At 31.3% G+C, this 12,321-nt stretch overlaps 1 protein-coding gene across 1 annotated transcript; it reads left to right on the top strand.

The window, feature by feature from the left end:
• Positions 1–4,492: 4,492 nt before the first annotated feature.
• On the top strand, positions 4,493–11,836 carry LOC149550098 (uncharacterized). Its single transcript, XM_089794423.1, has 6 exons — positions 4,493–4,558; positions 4,683–4,882; positions 5,039–5,110; positions 5,189–5,373; positions 5,465–5,781; positions 11,777–11,836. The coding sequence occupies exons 1-6, from the start codon at positions 4,493–4,495 to the stop codon at positions 11,834–11,836; spliced, it is 900 nt and encodes a 299-aa protein (XP_089650549.1).
• The last annotated feature ends 485 nt before the right edge of the window (positions 11,837–12,321 follow it).

The raw sequence follows: 12,321 nt of genomic DNA, 5'->3' as shown, positions 1-12,321 counted from the left end.
TTTGTCATTGTCTCATTATTCTGCTTGGGTTTGTCCTCAACATCCACTAGTACTTTCTCTTTTGAGACTGGTGGTGTTTGTTGTTGGATTTTCCAAAAAGTTGGTGAGATGATTTCAAATTAGTGTGTCAAAGAATCTTGTTTGCTATGTTTAGGTAAGGTGAAAAGGCTAGAGGAGTATGCTCTGTTCCCTTTTGGGAACATCAGAAACTTGGAACCCTTAAATCCAAACCAAGTCCTCATGTGGTACAATTTTGTGAGTCTTCCTTGATTAGAGAGGGTTAAACCGTAGTGGACATTCCCTTTATTGGGTCAACCACGTGGATGGTACCTCAAGCGGTAATAGCCATTTTTGACGTGGTAGTAGCAACCGCTATATAAATGTCCTTGTGGGAGAAATCCTCACAGGTGTAGTCTTTTGTTGGGTTTTCGGATCTCCTCAGTATCTCCGATTGATTAAATTCTTGGAATATGTAAAAACCCTGGTACGCCAGGATTGGATTTCGCCCACTCTAGATTGCAAAAGCTGCAGAGTTGACCATAACTAAGAACCTTAGTGCTGCCAAATTTTCTTTTCTAGGACTATGTGCGTGATTGAAAAATATTTTGAGAACATACACAGTAGTGGTTCTAGGGATTATATTTATACTACGACACTATTTTTGTTCATGTGCAAGGTTGCTTTGTCCCTTGCCCATTGCTTGTAGACGTTTGCTTGAAATCCCTGATTGTTGTTCTATGTGCCTGATTATTATTTATAAAAGAAGGAAATGATTTTTCAAGTGGAGAAAGTTTTCTTTGGGATTGTTTGATTTCATCCTTGGATTGTGGGTAGTTAGATGGCTTGTTATCTTGGGTTCCCTAGTGCGGCGTTACACTTTTGATGCAAGATTTTTAACTTCTTAAAAAAGTCCAATTCAAAATCTTGTAGTATAACCTTGAATTTAAGTCTTGAAATCATAACTCTCTATTTAGTGATAAATTATGTTCTCCATTATCTTCCCTATCTTTCTATAATCCCTTCTACTACAAGGAAACATGACCTTTTAACTTAGTTTGTGCTAACTTAAACCTTTATAGATCCTTAATGACTTTAAGCTCAACATAAACTTCTAGCTCATTTATCTGATCTATCAAATCCTTAGGATGTAATGAACTAGAAAAGTTAGAAACATCAAGTCTATGACTCTAACCATCTATGCCTTAGAATTCAATACTATTTCTTATTCTACAAGAATCCTACCATCTCTTTATTCTTGATCATCAATAACCTCTTTAAATTTATCTCCAATTTCAATATTTGTCCCAACCGAGCATTTTGGATTTTAGCTCTCAACTTGTATTTAATTACTCCATCATGTGTTATAATCTTCTAGGGTCATCCTCCTATGTAATGTGTTCATAAAGATTCCAATATTTAATTCCCTTAAGTTTGGTAGTATGATTACAACTATCGATTTCTCTAGTCTAATCCAATAATATACCAACACAAATAATCTTCCTAAAGTAACAAGGATTGTTTAATACCTAAAAAATTATCATTTTTGCCAATCAACCAATACTCCAATAATTATAGGTTAGATCCAATCTTCTGCCACCCATAACCAAGTTCATAAGTGTGATATTAAATTCTTCAAAGAAACCAAACCTCCTCTTTCCATCTTGTACTAACCTCTTTTTGATGTAGATCAAATCCTAAACTCATGCTAGGAGGACACACAATAGGGTTGGCAATACATATAAATACATATAGAGAAATGTGTCATTAAGAATCACATGTGAATCTTTATTGTAAATCACAACTTGCCACCCTAACCATTAGAACAAGGTAAGTTAGAATAGGATTAGACCAAACATTAGATAATTTTATCAAGGAACATTAAAGCAAGTTGCAAAGATAGACATAGTGTCTCTATGACGCCTAGATCACACCATAAGGATTGCATTAGATAGCAAGCCAGCTTGATCGATCGCCTACCAAGACAAAAAGAAAAGTATCAAAATGAAAATGAAATAAAAACATAAAGGAAAATATTTTTGGATGATGCAAGATTTCCAATGAGTCAAGGATGCTCTTTCTTCAAACACCCTAAGTAGTTAAAAATATTCCATAATTGAAACATTTGAACATTTAACCAAGTTCAAGACATGAATTTCATGCTTCTTCTTCACCCACTTCTCTTCTTAATCCAAACCACTAAACTGGTTATTGTTTTGTCTCTGCTATTGGTTCTATTATTTTAGTTTTGTTACTTCATTCCACAATAATCCTTACCATTAACCATCAATAGATGCCTAAATTTTTTAACTCCGCCATTGAAATACATATTTAAACAAAAAAAATGATGAAGGATTCAATAATTTAGTTTTTTTTTAGTATACTATACAAAGGTGTTAGTTTTAAAAATTCAAAATTAAATGAACATATACATTTATCGGGTCCATACTAGCAGTCACTCCTACTTAAATAATTATTATAGGTTTTTTTTTGTGTTTATCATGTTAGATTACATCCTCCCTACTTGCAGACAAATGGTGACTTTTTCCTTTTCAGCCATAGGTTTTTAATCATGTCTCTATCATGTGTTCATTTAGACTACTATTTAAATCTTTGATCCCTATCATACAGTATACACAACCTTTACCCTAGATGTGTATCATAAATCACCCATGTGTCATATGTTATAAACTTATACCATCATAACATCTTCATAAACACCTATTGTAAATTAATTCTTTATTAACTCAACTCAAGGTAGGTTTTATATTCTAGGTTTGATCATCATCCTAACATCTTCATGAACATCTATTTTAAATTAAATCTTCATTAGCTCAACTCAAGGTAGGTTTCATATCTAGGTTTGATCATCATCCTAACATCTTCATGAACATCTATTTTAAATTAAAGCTTCATTAACTCAACTCAAAGTAGGTTTTATATTCTAGGTTTGATCATCATCCTAACATCTTCATGAACATCTATTTTAAATTAAATCTTCATTAACTCAACTCAAGGTAGGTTTTATATTCTAGGTTTGATCATCATCCTAACATCTTCATGAGCATCTATTTTAAATTAAATCTTCATTAACTCAACTCAATGTAGGTTCTATCACTATACATTTTGTTGTCATCCTTTGGTTTTGACATTTTTTCATAAGCATTGATTTCTTCAGAAAACCTTTATAGTATTTTTCATTGTATTTTATAGATCATATTAGCTTCATAACTTTATAAATTACATAAAGAATATGACATTTAGTTAGTTTTTTGAAGTATCTTTAATAGATGTATTAACTTCACCTAGTGGGTCCATGCTTAGAATATTTTGTAGGATATTAATATATAGATATAATGACATCACTATAAAAAAAATCTACATGTTTAAACAATATACCTAGGGTCTCTAACAAATTTGATATTATTCAGGATGGGCAGAAAGAATAAATGGGAATCACTTATCAAGCTAGATGTGCAAGACATCCCAAATGAAGAAAATCATTTTTCAAGTTATGAACTTGAATGGACACCTATTGGAGTTGGTAATAACCAACAAATAGACTTGTGCGCCGCTATCCCTCTTCATAGACTCCCTCACTTTGTGAAAGGTGAAGGTTTATTAGATGGTACAGAAACAACTTTTATACGAAAAAGGCACAATGAATATATTTTGATAGAGCCTTCTAACCACGCCACAAAGATATATTCAAGGTTTGTCTCTAGATTTAACAAATTAGTTATGTCACCCTTTTTTAATAATGTGAATTAATAATTTTTTGTTGTACATGTATAAACAATTATCATTGTGCTTTTGGGCCTCAAGATGATAGAAATTCAGATGAAAATAAAAATGTAGAAAAGTATCATTGTGCTTTTGGGCCTCAAGATGATAGAAATCCAGATGAAAATAAGAATGTAGAAAAGTATCATTGTGCTTTTAGGCCTCAAGATGATAGAAATCCAGATGAAAATAAGAATGTAGAAAAGAAAAAGAAGCGAAGGTTTGTTCAAAAAAGGGGTTGTCAAGCCCACTTTCATGTTAAAGTCATGTATGGTAGACAAGATGTTGCTATTATTATATATAACGAGTATATCCATCAATATGCTAGTGGTGAATTTTGTCATGGAAAGGATGACCCTTCTGGTGATCCAAGGAGTAGTTTTGCACCAAGGTTATCAAGTGAGTGCAAATCATATATAGAATCCCTATTACTTATGGGTGTGGGGATTGACATAATATGTGAACAACACTACTTAGATTGTGGTCTCAAGAAGTTGATGAATAAGAGAGACACTTGCTTGTTGAGAAAAGATGTGTTGAATGCATGGAAAAGAGTGCGTTCCCTACGTTCGCAAAAAAATGAAGATGATGCAAAAGTGTATGTTTGTGGCATGTGGAGGAGAAGGATAACTTTTTCTATTATAAAACACCAAATAATGTGGAAAACATTCCATTTATCATAGGCATTCAGACACCATGGATGAGGGAAATGATGGTGAAACATTCACATGAATCTATCATTGCAATGGACTCCACATTTTCAACAAATAAATACAATGTAAGTAAAAGAATGTTAATTTTTATTTGTGGATTTTAATTTAATTGTGTCTAATTTATATATATATATATATATATATATATATATATATATATATATATATGATTTATTTATTTATGTGCAGTATGAATTATATACATTGCTTGTATTTGATGAGCAAGAAGCCGGTGTACCTGTTGCATGGGCAATATCCTCAAGAAATAAAATTGAGGATATAAATGAATGGCTAAGAGAGGTTTACAAAAGAGGGAAAGCACAAAAAGAAGATTGGCATGTGAATGCATTCATGACAGATGATGCCAGCGCTGAGATTGAAGCAATCAGGTTTTATCAACCTTACTTTAGATTTGTAAGAGTGTAATTATTTGCTATTTCATTTGTAAAAATATAGATTTTCTAACAAGAATGATTTTTTCATTTTAAAATTCAGTTTTTTTATAATGTCATTATTATTACTAACTTGTATATTGTAACTTGTAGATCAACCTTTGATTTCCGAGTACTTTTATGCATTTGGCATGTGCGTAGAGCATGGTTAAAGAATGTGTATAGGTAAGTCAAATTTCATTTCAAGCATACAAAAAATTATATGCTTAAACATCATATCCTGACATGATTTTTATAATCTAGGTTTGCGAGTAATAGAGATGTTGGAGCAAAAATGTTTGAAAGATTGGGTGAAATCATGTATGCAATGAGTGACAATGTAGACATGATCAGTCATTTGATTAAAGAATTCATAGAGGAGTTTAAAGAAGAGAAGAAATTTATTGAGTACTTTCAGAAAACTTGGTGTCAAAATGAGAGACGCATTGGTAAGTCAATCAAAATGTAATTATTTAAGATGCATTTATATCTTCTAATTTTTATGTAGTGTAAGCTTAGACATCATGTGTTTTTGTGTAGAGATGTGGGCAAAAAAATTTCGAAGTTTCTGTCATGCAAACCAAGAAACTAATGCAGCTATAGAGTCATACCATTTTCATATTAAGAGTCACTATTTAAGTGATCTTTCTAAGAAATGCACAAGGAGAATGGATTGGCTTATTCATACACTTCTCCATAGAGTAGAGCCATACTATAAAAATAAAAGATATCTACAGTTCTCTGGATTCTTGACTAACTTCAAAAAGGAAAGATATTATCTAACTGCTTTAGAGAGGTCAAAAGCAATAGCTGATACAGATTTCTATCCTCGTGATCTTCTTCCTAATACATATAAGGTAAGAAGTCAAACTGATCCAACAAAATGGTACTTCATTAGGAAATTTGGATCAGATTTACATGTATGTGATTGTCAGTGGGCAAAAAGAGGAAATATGTGCAAACATGTGCTGAAAATTTTAGATTGTCTAAAGAGAAGCAAAATAAACCAACAAGATCAAGTTGGTGGTAAGTTTCATTTGTGATTTAAGCTTAATAGTTATTTCTAATTATTATTATGTAATTTTCAAAACTAACTAAATTAATCATATCAAATTACAGATTATGTTACTACATTGGTTGAAGAAAATGATGGAGTTAGAGGGAGCTCTTGTCATGAAATTAGTACCATTGGTAATGTTAATATTCTTATAATTAAATATTGAATAATTTTAGATTTCTAAAAATTGACTTAGTCATTTTTATTTCTATTATCGATTGTTGAAAATCATCTAATACTTCCAACAATGACTTTCTAGATTCAGTTGACTAAACTATTTTTATTAAATTATAGATGATGTTACTACGGTGGTTGATGATAGTGATGAAGTTAGATGGAGTTCATGTCATGAAAAGGGTGTCATGAAAAGGGTGTCATTGGTAATGTTAATTTATCCTTATAGTAAAGTATTAAACAAATTCATGTTTCTAAAACTAACTAACTATTATCCAATTATAGATGGTTCTATGCATCCAGAAGATCAAGATGTGCTTGGAGTTGTCATTGCCGAAGCTCAAAGTACTGGTAATCTTCAAAACCATCATTTTATAATGAAACATTACCAATTCTAAATTTATTTTTTAACTTAGTCATTGTTATTTCTATAACAGATGGTTGGAAATTCTCTAATACTTCCAATGACGACTTTCTAGATTCAGTTGACTACATAACTTCATTGCTTCAAACTTTACCGACTAGAGAAGATGAGAAAATCATGTTTAGCCAATGTGTTGGGAGATTTTAAAAAGATATGCATGCAACTTTTTCTTCATCTTCCAAACTGAAATCAATCCCTGGCTCAGAGAAATTATCTATGAGACGATTAACACCATGGTTTAGTCCAAGTAAAATGCGTAAACGCCATTTTACTCATGAAAAGCTTAGTGCCAAAACTCAAAACTCAAATGAAAGAGCTAAGGAACATGAAACTTTTAAATTCCCCTCTGTAGGATCTAGAAAGAAAAAGAAAAAGAAGGTCATCAATCGATCAAGCCTAACAATACAAAAAGAAAGAGATGTTATCAAGCAGAAAGGTAAGTATATCTATTCAAAAACATTTTAGTAATTTATATAAGAATGTGTGTGTGTGTGTGTGTGTGTGTGTGTGTGTGATAAACATATGTCATTTTGTAGGCCTAAATGATCAAGAAAGTAGTCGACGACGTCGATTGCCTTTCTCCATTGATTTGAACCAAATGGTTACAGGTGAAATACAAGTTGTTTATGGTAATGATTTTTAGTAATTATTATATTTCCTTGAAGCAAACTAAGAGAATTTTATTATATTATAGATGATGTTGCTCCATTGGTTGATGAAGATGAAATTAGAGTGAGTTTTTGTCATGCAAATGCAATCCAAACTAGAAATGGTAATGAAATTACAAAATAACAATAAATAAATTTTGATTCTTTTGTTTGTATATTTATTTTATATGATTTAATGTATTAAGCATGCAATGTTGTTGCAATGATAGATGGTGGACAAGAAACTCAAGAAGATATCTCACCCAAGACAACAACAATGGACACAATGCAAGTTACAAAAGGTAATAAAATAATGAAATTCATTTTCATAGATTTTGTTGCCTTTAATGCACACGTTAAGTTTTAGTCTTTGAATGTGGATGTTATTGCAGTTTTAAATGATAACAACCCCCAAGAACATGTGTCACCTTTTTCTCTTGATCTCAACCAAACAATAACAATGAGAGACACAATGATAAGTGGAGATGGTAAGGAAATTTTGTATTTAAATATAATCAATTCCATGACTTTGATTTAGAAATTAATTTTATAACTAACACAATTTATCTACAGGTGGTGTTGATGATATTTATATGGAGGATCATGACCAACATATATTTGGATAATCACATGTTGATGATATTTATATAGAAGATCACAATCAACACATTTTTGGACAATATTATAATATATTATATTTTAGATATTGATTATTGAGTACTAAACTATCTTTGCTAGAAGATGTGGAATTCATTTGTTATGGAAATTTTTTTCATCATGTTGTAACTCTTTATTTTTAAAAAGAAATTATGAGTTTAATTGTTCTTTCTTTTCTTGTTTTTTCATGAGTGAATTCTACTTGACATAAATCAAGTGATCAACTATTGAATTTTCTACCATGAAAATCTTACTTGTATCATATAAATAGCATTTGAACCTAAAAAAGTTGCAATGTTAGTGTCGATAGTAATATATAGCTTAACTAAAAATAATCATAGCTTCTAATTAGATGAAATTTGTTTTGCATTGCAAAATTTAATAATTTAGAATTAAAAAATCTATTTCTTTAAATTGATATGAAATGCATATAGAAAAAAGTTTGAAGTAATGCAATTGTCCTTATAATTGAAGGGTGTAGACACCTGCTTGCACAATTAAAAGGCTAGACTATTTATTTTCTTTGTTTTTCACTAAGTCTAGAGTTAATTTTATTTTTACAACTATAATCGATAAATAGACATTAATATAAAAGGTTGGGATAGATAATATTTAATTTTTAAGTTTAAATATTAAATGTACTTTTATATAATCTTTAATTCTCGTCAAAACAGAAACTTTGTGACATAATAGACATCCATGAAAACATTTGTAACTTATTACAATAATTTAAAATTAGATAAGAGCTCTGCATTAAATCATTAATTTTAAGAATTAATTTATTATTACATTTACTCCATTTAATTTTAAAATTAGTAAAAAAAAAAATTTAATATGATGGCAAAGGTTGTTCATTAGACCTTTACACCTACCAATTACATTTGTGTTTTACAATCTCATAAGATCATTTTGCATTTTTTCATTCATCATTCATATGCAAGGAGAATGCTAGTAGAATTTTGTTTTAGAACCTACTTGGCATATCACATTTTCTATGCAATTTATTGGAATTATGGTTGAGCCTATAGTGAGAATTATGGTTGAAAATAACTTTTTCGCCTTTCTCTTTGTCTAGGATTTCTTATTGAAGTGATCTCATGGGGGATTTTTTTTCTTGGAATTTGATCAACTATTTTCTTTTCTCTATAAGACAAAAGGTAGTTGGACCTTGGCCTTCTTATGTTTGATGAAATCAATCATGCATTTTGGGATTGGATAGCCACAACTTTTGGTGATAATACAATTCTTTTGGTCCAATTGGTAGGATTTCATTGATTTAGGAAAATGACTATGCTATGTATTTCTTGGTTTAACATAACAAAAAAATTTGGAACTTTTGGATAAGTGAACAAACAATCTCATAAGGGACAAATAAACCTTGTCAGAATAACACAATTTTGGATATGATCTCTCTTGGCAAAACACTTGTGACTATTTTGAATGTTTGTTCAAAAGATGTTTTCACTTAGCCAATAACAACAATTATAGGTCACCCACACTTTAGCTTAAGGCCAATTTTTTTTCAATATATTGTTCATAGGCTCATAGGGAGGAACCTAGAATCTTGATGTATTTAACCCTGAAGCATTGTGTCCCTCTCAATCTAAGATGTAAGTCAATGTGGAGATGAACAACAACAAAATGCACTTAATAAGGCCTTTAAGGTAGGGATAAATAGGGGATCCCTTGCAAGGGCATGCCCAACTTTTGGTGATGAAAACTAAAAGCATTATATCTCCAAACCAAGGATAGACATATAATGAGTAGTGTCAGAGGATGAAGCAATCCTATTGCACTATAAATAACATACCATGGCTTAAAGGGTGATTAAAACTTAGGCTTTTTAGTAAGTTGTCCAATATGTTTATGTGTGTGACTCACGCAAGAGCCTGGTTGACCATGTTGGATACTTAGAGAAAATTCACCCTCTAGACAAACCTCTCTAAAAGAAATGAACTAATTCAACCTTTCTTGTAAGTCAAGTTCCATGAAGGAAAGGGAGAGGATACAAATAAGGAGTGTTCCCTTGGGTCACTTAGATTAATGGCATTTCTATTGGAAGTGTCTCAAGACCTCTAACAAGGCCACTCCTAATAGGGTGATTAAATCTTCTAATAGGGTCACACCTAATAGTGTGTTTTTTAACCTTCAGTAGGGTTGGCTCCTAATAGAGCCTACTTTTAGAAGAGTGAAAATCAATAACTAGTTGCAAGTGTTTCCACCAAAGGGATGCATGTCCTTTCAACTTTCTAGCTACTATCCTCTCCTTCTTATCCTTGGAAATACTTTCATAGTCAAAATATTTCTCAATCTCAGAGATCCAATCCAAAAAAGCATTAGTATCAAGTCTTCCAATGTAAGTAGAAAGTTCAAAAGACGATATTGAATTCACTCTATTCAATGCTCTTAAAAGTCTCTCTTCATCTATTTCATGTCAAGTGTAGGATTAGGTGTCGATGCTTCTTCTTCATCGCTAACATCTTCAAGATGTACTCCTTTTGTTTGGGTTGTTTCAAAAGCTTCAAGTATACTTGTAATCTATCTCAATATGCCCATAATAACATTTTTTGCATTTCCTCTACCCCAAACCATTTTGACAATAGTTCCTAAAATAATCGTAACCTTTTGCAACTTATAGGTTAAGAAGTAAGTATGCCACCCTACAACCAATCTTCAACAAGATTCTACATGATCCCAAACTTCACAAGAAAGAAACCTTCAGTCTTATACCGCTTGATGCAAGCTAGGAGAGGATATAATTTACCTTCTAGCTACCCTCTCTAAGAGTTACATACAGAAGCCGACAAATTGGTCTGAGATAGGGAGACCCAATTTCTCCCTCTCCATTTTGATGGAAGATGCATTTAGTAGATCAATTACGTGAGCTAAATTGGAAGGAGTCATCAAAGGAATCCCTATAACAAGCAACGAGGAACCATCTACACATCAACACTTTGTAGATGATACAATGTTGTTTGGGGAAAGTTTAGTTAGAGAGGCTTCAACCTTGAAAGTCATCATGTCCAATTATTCTAAGGCGTCAGGTCAAGTGAAACAAAGATATTTTGATACCCTTACTGGTATAAAAGGATGAGGGGAAGATGGATTTGTTTGAAAATTCCTCCCTTTTGGGGGAAGGGGATAGTCCATGTAAACTAAAAAGATTGGAATGTGTGTGGCTAGCTCCAAAGAATGGTCAAGTTAAGCTCAATTTTGACAAGGCACCAAGGGGAAACCACGACCCTGCAAGCATAAGTTGTCGCATTCACAATGATTAGGGGAAAGAAGTGGTAACTTGTCCAAATATATAGGTAAAGCCACAAATAATTGGGCAGAGATATTGACTCTAGTAGAAGGCCTCCAATTATGTAAATCTGTGAATTTAAAAAAAAAGGAAGTAGAGTGTGACTATGTTATTATAATAAATGCAATGAGAAAAGGAACCCTCCCTAATTGGAGAATAGATGCAAAAGTATCAATGGCCATAAAACTTAGAAAATGTTTTAACAGTATCATTTTCAACCACATTTACCAAGAGGGAAATAAACATGCAAACAAGTTAGCCAACTTGGGGATTAACTCCTCTGTCATGCCTAATGTTTAGTCATTGGCTCAAATATTTCTCTATTGATATGAATGTAGTAGCCAAGGAGGTTTAGCAATAATTACCGTGATATTTTTATATAACTGCTCTTGATTTTTTAAGACACTGAGTCTGCTCTTCTCTTTTTATAATTTTAATATGCATTTCAATTTATGATTGATGGCATCCTTGGGAATATGGATTTTTATTTAACTGACCGATTATCTTCTCGGGGTATCTAAAGTTCTTTTAACATCTTCATAGTATTAGGAAGTTGAATGTTTGGTTTGTTTTTCTTGTTTTGTTTCAGGATCCTAGAGACAACAAGGAGTGTCTTATCACTGGGGGAGACCCTCATGCCATGGGTTAAGGAGTTGATAATTATTTTTATGATACAAAATAAGGCTAGATTGAAGAATTATTATCGAACTCTGTCCTCTCAGTACCTCATGAGTTGGGTTGTACACATTTTATTCTTGATATATGGCTTCGACCTCTTGCTTATAATTTTTGAAAAAAAAAATGAAAAAATAAATAAATCTATACTACTAAATATAAAATAGTCAACAAATGTTTAAAAGAATAGAAATTTATAAATAGTAACTAAGTTATACAACTGTAGTAAGTAACTTAGAATATCTAAAAACTAACTCGAATAAGTTTTTTTTTAAAATTGTTTGTTCTTAAATTGATATCCCATGATTAAATTTCTATTTTTAAGTCATATAACTTGAAATATATAAAATTCTTAATAACTTTACCAAGTAATTTTAAAATAATTTATTTATTAATTAATTTTTTATATATAAACTATTTCTCTCTGTCAATTATATAATTTTAAACTTCTGAATTTTT

This window comes from Cupressus sempervirens, chromosome 7, assembly GCF_028749045.1.
Source record: "Cupressus sempervirens isolate cs-2001-9-10 chromosome 7, ASM2874904v1, whole genome shotgun sequence".
In the NCBI taxonomy this organism is placed as follows: domain Eukaryota; kingdom Viridiplantae; phylum Streptophyta; class Pinopsida; order Cupressales; family Cupressaceae; genus Cupressus; species Cupressus sempervirens.
Note: the sequence above shows the minus strand (reverse complement) of the source record. Positions and strands in the feature narration are given on the sequence as shown.